General features: G+C 53.6%; 1 protein-coding gene across 2 annotated transcripts in view; it reads right to left on the bottom strand.

The window, feature by feature from the left end:
* Nucleotides 1-17,785, bottom strand: part of COL13A1 (collagen type XIII alpha 1 chain) — a 145,683-nt gene that overhangs the window by 73,436 nt on the left and 54,462 nt on the right. For both annotated transcript variants that reach the window (XM_045841982.1, XM_045841983.1), the window contains exons 3-5: nucleotides 7,222-7,229; nucleotides 4,945-4,971; nucleotides 2,110-2,145 (exon numbers count right to left, since the gene is read on the bottom strand). In XM_045841982.1, coding sequence (XP_045697938.1) covers nucleotides 2,110-2,145; nucleotides 4,945-4,971; nucleotides 7,222-7,229 — 71 coding nt within the window. The remainder of the gene's footprint in view (nucleotides 1-2,109; nucleotides 2,146-4,944; nucleotides 4,972-7,221; nucleotides 7,230-17,785) is intronic.

Raw genomic sequence — 17,785 nt, forward strand, 5'->3', positions numbered from 1 at the left:
AAATAGCACAAGCAGCATGGAACCCCCAGCTTGAAAACAGCTTTGTGTGGAAGGAAACGGGAGCCCTCCTGTGCTCCCGTCTCACCGCTGTGGGCCTGAGCTGGGCTCTGATGGATACCTGCTGGGCAAGAAACAGTCCACAGGGCCCCAGAAGGAGGGTGGGGGGGGCAGCAGTGGGGGGCAGGCCTGGAGGGGCTGCTCTGCATTTTTCAACCTGCCTTGCAGCCTGGTAGCTGCACTCAGAGTAGAGTGTCCTGAAGCTTACCTGTTAGGGGCAGAGAGTTTGGAGTCTGACTGTCAGCTTGGGTGCAAAACCCAACTCCGCCCCAGATCTGGGCTGACTGAGTTTCAACACGCCCATCCACACGGCGGGATCGGGGAGGGCGACAGTGGAGAACGAGCAGGGCTCAGGCCCACCCACCGCCAGCCCCCAAGAACGGCTGGCTGGACATCGTTTCCCTGCTCTGCACAGAGAGGGACCCAGTGACAGTTTGGGGGGCTCTGTGTTTGGAGTCGGAGAACTGAAGGACAGAGACAGGGTCGGGCAGGAGTTCCACGGCGCTGTGGCCTGGGACATGGTGGGACAGCCTCACGTGGAGCGGCACAGCGCTTCCAGCCTCCGTGTCTTGACAGAGAGCCCTTGGGTGGGCCTGGGGACCTCAGAGCTCTGTGACATGGAACACTTGTTCTGAGCCTCTGAAATGTCCCAGGTCCTGGACCTGGGCACTGTGGCTTCACCTTAAGGATCAGACCCTCTATAGAGCCCCGAGGCCAATGTCGGGGAGGGAAAGCAGCTTTGCCAGGGTCAAGGGCACAGGTCTGGAGTCAGGCTGCCTGGGTTCAAGTCCTTGATCAGCCATTCCCGGGCCATGTGACCGTGGGAAAGACACTTAACATATGAGCCCCCATTGTCTCATCTGAAAGATGGGGGTGGGAACTGTGCCCACCTCCTGCAGTTCCTGTGAAGCCAAATGAGCTGATGTGTGTAAGGCTCTTAGCACAACGCCAGCACGCAGTTAGCACTCTCAAGTGTTAGCTATGGTCTGGATGCCTTTTCTCTGACACCAGGCTCACACGCGCAAGCAAACTCACACGCGCAAGCAAACTCACACATGGATGCCGTACCCAGGCCTAAAGCCAAGCAGCCCAGGAGGTGAGGTTATGAGGAAAAGCACGTGAGTGACATGAAAAGATGGCATAGGGGTCACCGGGGGGCACCTGGGAGGCAGGGTAAAGGTTGAGGCTGATGGCAGGTGGGGAGTTAGGGCTCAGACAGGGTGGTGGTGAGGCTGGCATACGGCTATCACGGCCTTAGGCTGCCAGCCTGTGTCTCCCCTGCCCTTCCTAGCCCCTCGGAGGCTGAGAGTCATCAGGACAGTCCCTAGCACTCAGACCTCCAGGCCTGGCGTCGGCCTTCCCATTCCTGAGACATCCTCGCCCTGCCCACCATTCTCGCTCCGCTTTCGCCATCTTAATTTTTCAGTAGGAGACGTTAAACGTTTGAGCTCCCAGCCTCTTGCTGAGGATCTGAAAGCACTAGCTGGGGCAAGCCCCGTCTTCACCACCTTCGGTTTCTGTCTAGGGAAGGTGCCCCCATAGCTGGCTCCCCCAGTCTCCACAGAGCGTTGGAGGCTGCAGTTCTCACCATCTTTTGCTGCTCTTGCTGGGGCAGCAGGGAGAGGGGAGGTCTGGGTGGGGGAGTGGGGTGGCTGCAGGGGCAGCTATAAACCTGACGGTGGGCAGCCAGCCAGCCTCAGGGTTGGAGTGGATGCAAGTCCCCTCAATGTTGAGAGGAATTCAGGCCTCACCCTGTCTTCCCAGTAGGTGATTGGCAAAGAGCTTTATTTATGCTTTTTCTTGGATTTTTCCTTTGCCATGGCAGCTCTCTGGAGGGTAAAGCCATATGGCAAGATCTGAAGGGTTGAAATAAAACATGTCTTCTCCTGGCCTGTGCCTCTCTGAAGCTGACTTCAGCGAGGGAAGAGGGAAGGCCAAGTACCCCCTTTCCCCCTTTCCCAGGAGGGCAACACCTTGCTATGGTTTGGAGGGCAGGCTAGCGTGGAGAAGCAAGCAATGGCCACCCAAGCAGGGGAAAATGCGCCAACTCACCACACGTCCAGGCATCCCAATGGCACCTTTGTCCCCCTGATGAAGGAGGCAGAGACAATTAGATGTGGCTGGAGCGGGGCCAGCACGGGAAGGGTCCCATGGGCTGGCTGTGCACTCAAGACCTGCTCTGCACGGGCAGTTGGGCCGATGCCCAGGCATCGTGTGAGTGAACTTGCCCATTCAGCCCCACAGACCGTCTGGCAGGCAGCCACCCCTACTGCTATCTACAGGGGGCATGGTGCTGCGGTAAGGGCACTAATGTGGGAGTCTGGACCCCCAGCCGGGGCCTCAGTTTCCCTATGGGTTCCATAATGGGTCCAAGGCTCTTCCTCCCTCAGACTTCTGTTGTTGCGATCTGTTCCAGCTACAGCCAGAACGTACCACATCCTTGTCACACTCAACTTCAAGGCACAGAGCAGGGTGAGGGGCAGCTCCCACGTGACAGGTGAATCACTTCCCTAGGTCTGTCTTTGCCGAAGCTGGGGAGCAGTGCCCCCACTCCCTGGCTGAGGAGGCTACAGACAGAGCCCTTCCACACCCCCTTCCTCACGGCCACCCCCAGTACCAGCAGGGAGGACCGTGAGCCATGTGGATGCAGCCGCATCATGAGTTTCAGCTGCTCAGAGGGAAAGCTTTGTTTTGTAGCCAGGGGTTACATCTTCTCACTCTGGAAATCCGCTTATTAAGTTTTGTTCCTCCCCTTTTGGTAGAAAATATTTTTTTGCAATTATACATGTGCAGACATCATAAATTCTGGGGTGGGCCTGGGGTTTGCTGGGAGCCTGGAAGGCTGGAAAGCAGTGGGGGCTGAAAATGAGACGGTGTTTGTCCCGCTGGGCAGGTGAGAGCTGGGCTTGTGGATTCCCCTGAAGGGTGTGGGCATTTCTGGGGTGATTCCGTGCCTGCTGACCCCACTGAGGCAAAATGTCTTGAGGGGCAATCAGCGTCCCAAGATGTATGTGGATGTACTGGCAAGTCGCGACTGGCTCTGAAATTAGGCTCTTGTGACATGTACCTTGTCAAGACCAAGGGTATCTTTAGTAACACGTTCTTGGCTGCGTGGCAGGGTAGCCACATTGGTTATAAGCCTGGATCTGTTTCCTTCACTTCCCTGAGCGTCTGCACCTCCGTCGTGGGGCTGTTGGGGGGCTGCTGTGAGGCGACATCTCCGGAGCGCTTACTCCCAGCGCCTGCCTCCCGAGGAGTGTTGTCTAAATGGCACCTATGGGTGGCAAGCCCGGTGGGCAAGTGAATTCTATAAGTGTGTTCGTCCCTCACACACTTCGCATTTCACAACAAGGGGCCGGCACCAGTGACTCCTTCGCGGATCCCTCCCAGGTCCCTTCACGCAGGAGCATGGTGAGCAGGGACCGGGGCCTGTGGATCCGCGGCCCTCACTGCTGTGGACACCAGGCCCGCTGAACGTCGAGTGCGACATCCCCACGGCCCACTCACTCCTGGGCTTTTGAATGATATTGCAGGATGTGTGTTTGGGTTGCTTCTCATTTCATTTTAAAAACTAATGTTCTTTGCAGTCCTGGCCATAAAACGCTCAGGTTCGGGACGGGCGGGGAGTGGCCAGCGACTGGAAACTATGTGCAGCGGCCCCTGCTCTGCGACTTGCCCCCAAATGCTTTTTAAAGATGGATGTCATCAGAAAAAAACAAAGTCTGCCCACGTTCCCCCCAAGTCATCTGATTTTTTTCCCTCCTTGGGTTTCATGGGACCCACTCACCCTTCCTCCTCTGCTTCGGGGCTTGGACTTACTGGGAGTATTTCCATTTTCAAGGCTAAATATTCTCCCACATGCATTTCATTAAGAAAGTCACTGCTGGACATGAATTCTAGAAGCTGTTGGATTAGTCACGAGGTTATAGTATAATGCATGTCAAAAGGGGTATCTGGGTAAGAGGGATGCACAAAGGGTGTGTGATTCAGAGGATGCGGTCCCTGGCGCAGGGAGAGAAGACCCCCTGGTGCCAGCCCTGGATCGCACGCCGCACCTCACCTCGGCCCTCTGGCAGGCTACGGCATTCCTGCCCGAGTCTCTCCCCATCCATGGGCCCACAGCATCCAGCACTCAGTACGTATTTGCCCCAGGCTGTACCTCACAGAGCAACCGATGTCTTCAAAGACTTTAAAGATGGTTCTCAGACTTGGAGCACGGACCACAGGAAACAGCAGTATGGAATGGGGTATGATAACATGAGCTTCCAAGAGCTTTACAACGGAAGCTTGCACAATTGGACAAGGTATTTTACCTCTCTGGGTCTCAGTTTTCTCACCTATAAAATGGGCATAATGATACCCATTTCACTGAGTCATTGAACAAATCAAATGGATGAAGAGTGATTTGCATAGTGCCTGGCATGGATTAAGGTCTCGATGAGAGGTGGCTATTACTATTATTTCTACTTCTATTCCAAAGCCCTCGTGGTTCCTTGGCATGGCCTCTCTAGCTTTCAGAAATGGTAACTGGGGTGAAAACAAAGTTTTTGAGTTTGTTCTCACCAGAGGGCAGAGGGTAAAGCAGAGAGAGTGGTCTTAACCTAAGCCCGTAGGCAGGCGGATCCTCCCCCTTCCAGGCCTCCATTATAGGGCCGTCTGTCTGAAGCCAGGTCCAGCGCTGAAGGGGCCTGAATGCTGTATCTGCCTGCCTGGGCCCCGGGAAGGTACGAAGGAGCCTGCCCCTCAGCTGTGGGCAAGAGAAGCTGGAGAGAGGCCTCTTGCCCAGGTATGTTTGGAGGAAAGCAGCCACCCAAACTCGCCAGTCCCTGGACTGAGAACGAGCACGTGAGAGAGATTCGAAAGGAGGAAGAAATAAAAGCTACTTACCGGGAGGCCAGGTCTTCCCATAGGACCCTGAAGTGAAGGGGGAGAGGGAAGTTTACAAAGGTACGAGCACTGTGGTACCCGATGCTGCCACACCACCCAGCCAGCGGTGCGCCCTGTGTGTGCTCTATGGGCCTGTTATTTTACGGACACAGCAAAGGGAGGGCCTTGATCACATCCAAGGGTCACATTCAACCAGGGCTGACAGCTGGTCATCATGTATTTCTTTATATTCCTCCAGAGAAAGAGACGTCCCCACTTCCCTTAGTCATCTGTTCCAGTATCACAGTTTCCATAATTAAGAAATGCTCTCTTAAATCTAGCGCAGGCATGGCCAACAGATGTCAGTGTGAGCGTGGGTCCCAGTGGACTACCTAAAGCACTATGTTAAAAAGCCTCTGAATCGATTAGCAATGTCTGCCATGGGCAAGAGGAGTTGGGCAGTGGTGGCCACACGTTTCATACCACTTAAGTGATTCCTGCTGCTACTTAAAGCCACCCTCCATGGCTGTGTTTTCTAGGTACCAGCAGTCCTTGTGCTCACAGGGGCCTGAGTCTTCCAACTGGAGGACAGAGCCACCCTAGAAGAGGCTCCTGCGATATAACCAAAGGGCCACAGACAGGCATTTTGACAAGCTGCCATCTCCGTATCCCTCACCTCTGGCCAACGGTATTCTTTCTTTGCAGAAGCAGAGAGAATAGGGCTAGGGGGTGATTCCCAACGTGGTCCCATTTCCTCCTCCTCCTGCCTTGTGGTCTCAGGCACAGTTAAAAGGTTCAGGACTCTTCTGTGTCATACTGAGAATATGGGAAAGCTACTTGGGCTCCTCCCCATCACTCAGTGACTATGGTGGTGGCCAGGTGGGTAGGGATTATAAGGAGAGAATCAGATGCAACCCCTGTCATCTGCTCCTGCACTGCAGAGCCCATGGGAGTGGCAGCACCAGCTCTGGCTGGCAACAGTCCCCAGGAAGCTCTCAGGATGCTGCAGGGACCCAGAGCTGAGCTGCCGGGGTGGCCCAGCAGCCTGGCTGTGGAGAGACATGTGTAGGGGGGTCCCAGGAGTGGGGGAGGTGAGGACTTTTTCTGGCTTTGTCAAAAAAGAAGGAAAAGCCAGCCCATTTCCAGCAGGTGGTCTGTCGAAGTTTCCTATGGAGGAGTTTATTTTGGAAGATTGATGACAGGAATTGAGATCTGACATCCAAGACATGCCATGATAAATCATCCTCCTCCTTTCAGGGAGTTTCCTCCCTCTCTGTAACTCAGCAGGCAGGGAGCTGGGCAGCACCATCAGCCCAGCCGGCTCAATGTGCGGCTCAGGACACAGGGGGAAGAGTAAATAACATCTAATCACAGGCTGAGCTGACTGCTCTTGCAGGCACGGAGCAAGAGGGAGAAAGCTACAGAACTGCCTTCTCGGGGCAGGGATGAAACCCGCTGCTTTCAGCAACCTTGAGAAAGATCTGATGCCGAGGGCTGGGCCCTTTCAACTTCAGTCTGCAGCTGCCCCTGTGACCTCTGGGTCTTTTGTTGGGATATCAAATGCTGTCCTCAAGAAGACACGCTCCTGTTCTCTGGATCTATTACTGCGGGGGCCAGTTTCCCTGAATGCTTCTCAGGTTCTCTGGCAATGACTGGGCTCTCCGCCCCGGGCCTTAGGGCGAGGCCAGGGGAAGGAACCCCGGAGTGCCGCCTGTAATTTGTGTTGTCTTCTAATCGAACAGGCCAACACGGTTGTCTTAATGACAACAGCAACAGCAACAACAACAACAACAATCACCACCACCATCACCTGCCCAAAGTGACTTGGCTAGAATGGAGCTACCCTCACAGCCACACGGGCGTCGCGTCCTTAGGGCCGGTCCACACTTACAGCTGCTCACTGACCCATTCGCTGAACGGGCAGGAGGCTTTCCAAGGACCAAACCTGAGTCGAGATGATCTCTTTCTTCTTTTTAATACCTGGTGCTTCTTTGACTCCAGTTCTTTGGGGGACAAAGGAGCGGGACTAACAATGGGGCATGCCAGCCTTTCAGATTGAAATTGGGACCTGCTTTGGGGGCAGCTGCTGTCTGGCCCTGGAGGGGTGCAGAGGTGTGCGGAAAGCAAAATGGCAGTCTGCTTCCCCGCACCAACAATCTGGAGGGACCCTGCAGGCTCTGGAGGGCATAGGGGCTCCCCGGGAAGATAGCGGTCAGTCCCCCCTCCCAGGGCCCGGTTACCAGCAGGGAGTAAGGCCTTTCAGATGGGTGAGACCCGGCTGCAGCTGGAGTTACTTACAGGAGGTCCTGGAAAAGAGAGAAAATGCCAGGGTCAGTGTCGCTGGTGAAAGTATGGGGAAGACTGCCTTAGAAGCAGCGTCCAAGAATTCTTCAGCGGAGGGGTTTCCATCTGGTCTTCAAAGTTTGTATTTTCCTGGCCCACTTTCACCAATGTAATCTCTTCTCCCTTTATTTCATCTCCAAATTTTCATTATTGGATGAGAAATCCAGAGGTCTGGGCCCCAGGTGCAACCCTGCTGGGACCCTGACTTCCCGAAGAGCTCCTTCCACGCCTCAGTTTTCCACCCCATAAAATGGGCTCCTTGGGATGCTCCCGAGCTCGGGTACATAGCTGCTTGGCAGGACACGGGGTGGTGGGCACCAAGGCCCATTCATTGCAAAAGGTCAAAAGCAGAAGGGAACCTAAAGCGATTACAGTTATGAGCTCACTTGTCGCCCTCTCCACGCTCCCACGAAACGCAACGCAAAACAAGCGGCAAGCAGCAGGGGTGGAAGGAGGCTTCCCATTCGGTTCCCTGCCTGATGTCTATCGGCCTGTCCTAGTTTCTGTTAAGATGTGAGTCAGATGTTGCTTTTCTGCCCTCCTGGCTCCACTGCCCACTACCTTTCTCTCACCGCCTACCTCTGAGCTCCGGCCCCACCCACCCTCCGCACCCCTCTCTTTCCTTTCCTTTTCCCTCCCCTTCCCTCCCTTCCTTTCCCCTTCCCTTTCCTTCTCTTCTCTTTTCTCCTAGTTGTGCCCACTTGCCTCCCTCCTTCCCACGGCCTCAGCAATAGCCCTATCTCATTACTGACAATGGCCAAGAATTACAAATTCAAATCCTCGGCAAAAGGGGGCAGGAGGATGGGTGGGGAGGGAAGGTAGAGAAAAGCATCCATGGAAAGATAGTGAACTTGAAGGTATTTCTGCAGAACATGAGTCATGAACCCCCGGGGCCTATGGGATTCCCAGCTGGGCCCGGTGAGTCTGCTCAACCCCTGGCGACCTGGCTGCGTTAACACAGCTGCTACTTCAGTTGCTTCTTTTATGCTCGGCCAATAAAGACTCCTTATGTTTCCCCTCGCTCCTCACATTCTCAAAGCTGGCTTCCTTCTCTCCACCTTTATGTGCCAGCTTCTCTGTCCTGGTCCCCACCCAGGAGGAAACAGCCTCCTCAATGCCGGTCTCGTCAAGCCATTAGGTTGAGGGGGAACAAAAAAAAGTCAAGAGGTGTGTTGACTGGGCGAGGGGGCCCCAGCAGCCCTGCAGGCCAGCTTGCAGGCTCACAGAACAGCGGCAGGGGTGAGGTGGAGGGGAGCGCCTGGGACCTATTAGGCTGAGGGGCAGGGGAATGTCACCCAGAATCTGAAAATATCCCCCACGAGTACAGCTTGCCAGAGGGGCCCAGCCCTGCTGGGAAGCCTGCTCCTCCTGGCAGGGGGAAATGTCCTTATGAGAAGCAGGCTGGTGAAGTTCAGCCCACGGCAATTTTTGGATGGTTTAGCCACATGGAGGGCAGATGCCCCTCACCCTCCGGCCCTGACAGCTCTGGCGCTCAGTGCTGCAGGCTCTGGGGGAGTCCCTGGTGATGCAGCGGAGCTCTGGGGGCAGCCCTGCCTGCTGTGCGCAGTCTCAGCTGCACGGATATTACCAGATGTAGCGTTACCAGATGGAGCGGGGCGACCGATAGGGGATTTGGCCCTCCGTCGGGTCCCAGGAGAGCCACTTGCTCAGTCCACCGCTGAGTGATCTAAATTCTCCTGAAGATTTCAAGGGTTTTTATCATCACTGTACACAACTCTGTGGTCCTTACTACATGCCAGGTGTGATTCTAAGTGCTTTCCTTTAGGGAGAAGGTTCTATTGTCCCGACCTTTCAGATAAAGAAACTCAGGCACAGAAATGCTGAGTTGCTCCTTCAAGGCCCTTCACTGTGCTACTTCTCTCCATGCCTCTTAGTCAAAAAGTAACTCACCTCACCCCAAATTGTGCACAGAGCCATTCCCTCTCCAAACCTCGCAATGGCTCCTCTCTCTAGACCCAGCCCTTTCATCTCCCTTTCTGGGCTCCTTTTTCTGATGCATGGGAATTTGGCCCTGTGGAGCTCTTCCAGGCTAGCATTCCCTCACCTGTCCTTACAGCAAAGTATACTTCAGCAAACAGAACACACCTGTTTGTCAGTAATTCTGTACCTTAGGAATGGGAAGAGAGACAGGGAGTTATGAACAAGACTTGCTATCACAAACATTCCCCCTTCCCCCCCGTCAGTGATGATCCTGAAAGTTCCCCTAGGAAATCTTCAGCCCCCTTGGGAAAATCTAGCTGCTGCCCTGCCCCCACCAGCTTTCATCGGACGCCTAGATTTCAGAGCAGACGCTTCACCCAATGCTGTGTTCAGCACGTGAAGCATGAGATGGCTTTGTGCAATCCAGCAGTGCCTAGATGTCACTGGTTGATCTCCCACGTGAGCCACTTGCTCAGTAACGTGGCTGTTGACTGATCTGTCTCTCTAGCCAGTCACCAAAGGATATAATTGTCCTAAGCATCGCCAAGTCCCCATTGTACAGATGGGAAAACAGAGGTCCAGGAAGGGTAGTGACCTGGATGGGAGCATCCAGGTCTCCTGACTCCCTAGCCATGGGTCTTCCTAATGAACTGTACTATCTCTTATGCCTGTGTAGTTGACCCTGCTGAGGTACAGCCAACACTGCCACATTCCAAGGGAGGAGGACCCCACCCTGTGCCTGCAGCCCCAGGGAGAATCAAGAAATCTGTCCCAGTCCCCTGGGCGGGTGGGGGAGCAGAGCGGCCTGCAGCAGGTCCCCAGGGAAAGGTGCAAAGTGCTGCCTGAGATCTTCTGTCACCCACTGCCTTGGTGAGGACACTGCTGTCCATCCCAGGGGTTGGCTGTCCTCCTCCTAGTAAGCAGCAATGTCCCTTCTAAATGGACACATAGGAATGGATTCCTAGGGAGAATCCTGGGGTGGGTAGCGTTCTGGGTCATGACTTTCTTTAATCATTTTTTATATATTCATTCATTCAAAAAACATTTAATGATCACTTACCGTGTCAGTTTGTGGGCTGGGCTATGACTACATAGAGATGAATAAGGCACAGTTATTGCCCTTTGAGGAAAGAAAACTTCATTTTCTAAGTACCTAATACCTTCCAGGCCCGCTGCTAAACTCTAGTGATGTAGAGATGAATAACTCATTTCCTCCTGTTGAGAAGTCAACAGTTCCCTATATTAGAAAGCTGGAGAAAATCCAGCCAAGAGACCTAAACCAATGGAAGGATTTAAGGGAAAAGGTTTTCTGCAAAAGTATTCATTCATTCAATTAACAATATTTACTGAGTACTCATTATGTGGCAGGTACAATGCTTAGTACAGTTATTAGAACAAAACACTTAATCCTCACAACAACCAGGTGAGGCTGGCATTATCATCTTCATATCACAGATGAGGAACCTGAGGCTTAGAGGGTTGGCAACCTGCCTAAGGTGGTGCCCTTGTTTTAAGTGGCGATATCTGGGGTTTTTCTTTTCTTCCCTTCTCTTTTCTTTGTTCATTCCCTCCCCTCCCCTCCCCCCTCCCCTGCCCTTCCCTTTCCCCCTCCCCAGCCCTTCCCCTTCCTATTCTTTCCTTTCTGGTTTACTACAATTTCCCTATAGCAGAGCCTGCATTTGAACCAGGTCTCTCTTACTCAGAAGCCTGTGCTCTCCATGGAGGTCATGAAGCTCATCAGAGATGGGATGACCCTCCAGGTAAACTCTCACTCTCTTCCCAAAGGCTTGGGCCCGCCCAGACCCTGGATCCAGTCCTGGTTCTGGATAAGAAAGTAAAGAGTGGCAGGGTGTGCCCAAGTTCAGCGTCATATGAGCTGTGATCTCACCCTGCTTGACTGCCGGGCTCCCACCAGCTGGGGTCCCAGCCCTGACCCACGCCTCCTGGTGCTCGCTGCCAGGCTGCCTGCAGCTGACCACTTCCCGCTTGGCTCTGCCACGTGCCGACCCACCCGTTCTGCCAGGACAAATGCTCTGCATCCAGGGCTCCCCTTTGAGCTGGATGACTAACAGTGCCTGTCACACTCTATCTGCTGGAGCAGGTGTTCTCAGCCGGAGGTGATTTTGCCCCCCAGGGGATAATTGGCAAGATCTGGAGTCATTTTTTATTGTTACAACTGACAGGCTGCTTCTGGTCTCCAGTGGGCAGAGGGCAGGCATGCTGCTAAACATCCTACGGTGTGCAGCAACTTCTTATCACAGCGTTGTCTGGCCCCAGTGTCAACCATGCTGAGGATGAGAAGCCCTGCACTGGGCTAATGGCACCAGTTGTGCCTCCAGGCTCCCCTCGTGCCTGTGGTGCCCCTGGGTTGAGGCCCCAGCCCTCACTCAATGCTGGGGTCTGCCAACTTTTAGGATCCCATTCTTCTGTGGTTTGGGCTTTTCTAGCTCTACACGAGACTTTGTTAGGACAAATAGTAATTCATTTATTGAGCATTTATTCTGTGTCTGACAATATGCAAAGGACTTTATGTACCGTACTTCATTCACTCTGCCCAGCAAGCCAAGGAAACAGCTATTATTATTATTATTATTCCCAACGCACAGATGAAAAAGCCGAGGCCCAGGGTTAAAGCACATGTTCACGGTCGCAGAGCTGATGCGTGGTGCTAGAACCCAGATCTGTCTGACACCACCGCAGCATAGACGCAGCTTGACACACCTCCCAGGACCACAGTGTCCTGAAGCTTAAAGGAGGGACATGTTGGAAAAATAAAGGAGGAGCCTCTGCCTTAAGGAGGGCTGCAGGAGGGAAGTTTGAAGGAGGCTTCAAAACCTTCCAGATAAATTCGTCAGTGACAAGGCATGATGGCCAGTTAAGGGAAACCGAATGAGCTCTGCCCTTTGAGGCTGCCATCAAAGAGAGCGAGCCCTTCTCTCCCACAGCCCCGTGGCAGGAATACCGACTTTCCAGAAAGGACCAAGGACGGTTTCTGGGGCAGACGGTCTGGATCTGGTGCCCTGGGAGCAGGTCTGACAAATCATGCTGTTGACTGACAGAGCAGTTCCTCATATCATAGCTCACTGGGCTTCAGAACAACCCCACTCCCATTGTACGGATGAGGGCACTGAGGCTCAGAAGGGACAGGGCTGGCCTGTGGTTTATCACTGATAAGTGATCCCGAATCTTAATCGAGTGCTCTTCCGAGAGCTTTGAAGGGAGGCGGAAGGCTTTCCATTGTTTGGAAGAAACACATGACTACTCAGAGGTGGTGTGCTAGAGCCATCTCATCCTACTGTCTGTGTTCAGTGACTTCACTTTGGCAGCTGGAATTGGCCATGGTGGGAATATTCACACCATAGAAATTGGCCAAAGCTACAAAGCAGCCCTGCCCCACTCCAAGAGCCGATTTTTAACCATTTCCCAGCACACTAAAGCTCAGATCTGTCCCATGATGATATCTCTCAGCCACAAGATATCCCCAGAGCTTGGGCTGGTGGACAGTAACAGGTCCTGAGAGGAACGAACAGCAGTTAAAATCACACACACCACACTCTCTGCTGCTGCACTCATGGCAGACATTACTAATCAATCATAGCTAGTCTACCTCAAATGAATCCTGACAAGGCTTCACAATTCTTTTAAATACAGCCACTATCAATCAGCAGGAACTGGCACATAAGATGGAACCTATTAGTCATCTAAGAACTGGAACTATCTTGGGGGTAAGATACAGGAAGTCAAATAGGCAAAGCGTGAGGGTCCTTTATCTGATTTAACAGGCAGGGCTTGAGTCTAGCCTTGGGGGGCAGTAGAGATGGAAGTGGGGAGGCTGGGAATGCAGGACCTCCCGGACGTACCTCAGACTGGGGGTGGAGACTATTGTTAATTGCAGTGCTCTCTCCTGTCTCCCACCCACTATTAAGACTGGCGCAGGGACTGGGAAGTGCGCATGTGGAAGGGGCAGTAGCCAGCTAGATCCCCTCCAGTTTAGTTCAATCCCTGGCCCTGAGAGGTCCCCAGATGACCTACTGCCGCCACATCTGGAGCCAGCAGAGAGCAACTCCAGTGGCCACCATCCTGCAGATACCATGGAGCTGCTCTCCAGGCTGATGGGGCCAGCTCAAGGGGTTCCTGGACCACTCTGCCCTTTGCAAGCCCCTCCCTTCAACCTAAGGGCTGTCCCCTTCATGCCCTTGCCCTCCATCTTATTTGGCGATTGCTTGGGGACAGTTGGGAGTGGCATGATGGGGAGACGCTCCGATGCCTTGCCTTCACTTCTGGACAGGGAGGGCAGGGTGTGTCTGGGTAGCAGACTGTCTTGGTTGCCTCCCCAGCACCCCTTCCCCTTCCTCCTTCCTAACAGAACCCTGATTTTATTGTGGTCCCTACCCAATCTCCATTCAGCCCCATGTCTCCAGGAAAGGAGATTGCAGGCCTAGTTAGGATGGGGTGAGGGGAAGCGCCTGGGGCCCGGAACCCTTGTGAAGATGGCTCTGGTGTGGTTGGTTAGAAGCAAAGGGGAATGCCCACAGCCACGGACACTGAAGGACAGGAGATCCCATTCCAATGACTACAGTTCCCAGTAACCTGGATTCTCACACATCCTGTTATGGTGGAAGCAGCCCTGAGGCTCCGGGAAGTAGCTGTGAGGGCTACTGGACCGGTGGGCTGGAGACCACAGGCAGGAGGAGGAGGCTGGGTCCGGGGACCTGGCCATGATGGCACCTGGCTCCAGGGGCCCTGTCCAGGGGACAGAAGGCAATGCTCAGCCCCTGGCAGGATGAACCTCAGACTAAAGAGGCCACAGGCCACACTGTGTCTGCTCCCCAACACCACGACGGCTGGAGGATAAGAGAGAAGGGAAGGCTGTTCTGAACCGACCAAGCAGTCACTCTGAAGGGCCAAGGATTAAACAGGAAGCGGCTGAGTTACAGCAGAGGCAGGGGCTTGAAAGCAAAGCTGAGCGCCTATTAGGAGGGTGAAGAAAATTGCTTCTTTGCACACGAGCGGTGTCCCCTTCGTGTTCATTTCACAATAGTTATTATCACGAACGTCTGCTCAATGCCAGCCAAGTGTGGGCTGTGCTGGAGGCTGTCAAAGTCAGATACTGTCCTGTTCCTGGGGCTTCTTCCTGAGATCAGGAGACGCCTCCCAGCCCCTCTACATGTTACTCCCCGAGTGACCGGCCTCTATCCACAGGCTTGAGCTTCTGGCCAACTTCTCCCTCGAGCAAGCTTCATCTGCTGGTCACTTTGCCTACTGCTTCCCCCAGACCTCCACACTGAGGCCAGGAGACCCTAGGGTTGGGCTCTGGCCCCCAGGTTACAGGGTCAAGTATTAAACAGGAAGTTGCCGAGTTGCTCTGGGTTATTTTTCTTACCCTTTGGGAATCCACATTAGAGCTGTGAGTTTGCTGCGGGTCTTAGAGTGATGCCCGTCTCCTCCCTCACGGCCTCCAGCCACCTGCGTCCCCATTCCCCAGGGAGCTCCTGCTGGGGGCTGCTGTGTGGCTGGATGGGCCCATCGCATTGACATCCGGCCTTCTCAAGGCTCTTATTTTACCTTTCCTCGTTTGATCCCCCAAAACCCCTGAAGGATGGGAGCTGGTATCAGCAGCCTAATTTCACAGTTGGGAGGAGGAGATACAGGCAGGGGTAGTGGTATCCAGAATCTTCCAGGGAACACCCAGCCAACTCCAGGCTCCTCCTCCCACTCTGCTCTTTTTCAGGCTCCCTGCCACAGGACCTGGTCCCAGCGACAGTGACGACACTGCAAGTGGTCTTAGCAAGACCTTTGGCTGCCACCCCCAGCACTCAAGCCCTAAGCCGTGTTTGCTTTCTTCCCTTGGCTGTCCCCTGGGCTCCTGCAGGAGGACGAGCCTCTGAGGCACCACACCTGAGACCCTGGACCTTCTTCCTGACACCAGATCTTGCCACCGTACCTGGTGTTCCTGTGGAAGGCCATACTTGGGGCAGCCCAGATGTCACAGCTCTGGGGGCAGGGCCCTGCCAGGCAGCCGCTGGGAGCGGAGGAGTGGCCAGGGCCATGGCCCTGGTCAGACCCGCACGGGATGTTACCTATCAGAGGCCCGACCGAGGCCGCAGGCTTCACAGGTAGATCTTGTCATTACAACCAGGCCTGTACCTCCCAAGGAGGGGCTTTTAATTTTAAAATCAGGGTTTTGGACAACCCATTGCATGGCTGGCATGCCGAATCTTTTGTCTCATCATTGTTATAAACGCTAATATTTACTGAGCACTCTCCAACCACCAAGAGCCAAGCTTGTTACACATCAATTCTTTTACTCTTTTTTTTAATTCTCACCCAAGGATATATTTATTGATTTTAGAGAGAGAGAGAAAGGGGGAAAGAGAGAAAGAGAAACACTGATATGAGAAAGAAATATCGACTGTTTTCCTCCTGTGACCAGGGATCAAACACGAAACCTGTTGTGCAGGGGGTGACGCTCCAACCAACTGAGCCACCCGGCCAGGGCTCAACTCATTTACTCTTCGCAGTAGTCCTAGAAGGTAACACCAACGTCATTCACACCCAAGAGGTGAGAAAACTGAGGCAGAGCAGTCAAGTTCCCGGCCCATGGTTGTACAGCCAGAACCCAGGCATACCCTTGGCCCTAAAACTATGCATTATCTCACTAAATAGCCACAACAACCCTGACAGGCAGGTTCGATGGTATTATTGCTCCATTTTACAGATGGGGCTCTTGAGGCACAGGGAAGTTAAGTAACTTGCCTAAGGTCGCACAGCTGGTAGGTGGCAGAGCCGCCATTTGGAACCAGATGCACTCTGCAGCTTTTCGTTTCTCCCCTTACATTGATTGCCTCAGCTGTGAAAGCAAAGAAGAGCCAACGAGACTTAGGTGGTGGGGCAAGAGGGTTGGTCAGACTGCCGAGAAGGAGAGCCTGCAATGAGTCCTTTTTAGTTCCTTTGAGGACCGCAAGGCATTATTCATGGGCTACCTTCAGACCACTCCTGTTTCTTTCTTTCTTTTTTAAAAAATGTCTTATTAATTTATTTTTAAAGAGAGGAAGGGAGGGAGTGAGGGAAACATCAATGTGTGGCTGCCTCTCGCGCGCCCCCTACTGGGGGCCTGGCCTGCAACCCAGGCATGTGCTCTAGACTGGGAATCGAACCAGCGACTGTTTGGTTCGCAGGTCAGTGCCCAGCTACAGAGCCACACCAGCCAGGGCCTATCTCTTTCTTAAAGAGGGCTCCCCGAGCTCCCCCAAAGAGGGCTAATTGCTAATGCCATCCAGACGCTGCCTGGCTAAGCAAGAACTGTGAGTCAGCACATGTAAGCATGGTCTCGTTGTTCCTCTTGTACTTGGAAGTAATGGAATAGAAACCTGACTTGACAGCGTGGGCCTTTTGCTTATCAAATTGGGCTCCTGCCCAGAATCGTAAGTAAGAGCACAGGCTTTGGAGCCAAACAGCCACAGTGAAATCCTGACTTTGCTACTTACTAGCTCTGTGACCTTGGGCAAGTTGTTTAACCTCTCTGAGTTCCAGCGCCCTTTTCTGTAAAATGGGGGCAATGGTATATCTACCTCATTGGATTTTGAGGAATAAATGAGAGAACACAGGTAAAGGGTTTGATACCCCGTAGCTGGCTTCAGTAAGCACTCAATAAATGACTGCTGAAGTTGGTTCTGAAGTTGGAAATAATGATGTCCTACCCCAGAAGGGCACACTACCTTCCTCTGTGTTCTAACAGAAGAATGGTTAACGCACAGGGAGCTCTTTCCATGTGCCAAGCACCATTCTTAATGTTTTACAGATACGACCAAATTCGATCCGTGCAAACCTGATAAGATGTTACCTTCTTCCTACAGAGGAGGAAAGTGAGACACAGACAGCTGGTGTCTCCTGCTTGGGGTGTTGCAGGCTGGTGAGGGACAGGCTGACTCCAGGGCCCAGGCCATTTGCTCCTCTCCTGTGCTGCATCCAGATGAGTCCCTGAAAGCCTGGATTCCAGGGAAAACGCACAGGCAGGGGCTGGGGGAGCTGAGATAAGCAGAGCGGGATGGATGGGCTGTGTGGCCACTGGACAAAACAGTACAAATGGAAGTCACAAGCTTTGGACTGGTGGGACAAATTACGTACTTTCTTGCTTCCTTGGGCCCCTGACATTTCCAGGAGGGGCCAGAGTCAGGAGTCCCGAGGAGGAAATCTCAGGGGCAGGTCTTGCTGGTGGAGATTACAGGCCTAGTCCGGCAGACTCAGGCCAAGGGCAGGCATTGTTCTCTGGCCTCCAGCTTCCTGGAATAGCCCCCGGCACAGGGGAGAGGGGCAGGGCTGCTCGCACAGATGGGAAAAGTGGGTCTGGGGAACATGGAGAGGTTTTCTGTTGAGTTGCCCCCTGTGCAGTCAAGGTGGAAATCGATCAGGACCTCCACTCTTTTCCAATAAGGATCCCGAGTCTCACTAAAGCTTGTCACCTTTGACCAAATCTTGAAGAAGCAGTGAGATTCTCCCGTATGTCCTGGACATATCTCCTGTGGAGAGGTACTTCCTGCCCCACCTCCACCCCTCTCTGGGTCCTTCCCAGGAAGGC

This window comes from Phyllostomus hastatus, unplaced genomic scaffold, assembly GCF_019186645.2.
Source record: "Phyllostomus hastatus isolate PE091 unplaced genomic scaffold, TTU_PhHast_1.1 phas_contig_38, whole genome shotgun sequence".
Classification (NCBI taxonomy): Eukaryota; Metazoa; Chordata; class Mammalia; order Chiroptera; family Phyllostomidae; genus Phyllostomus; species Phyllostomus hastatus.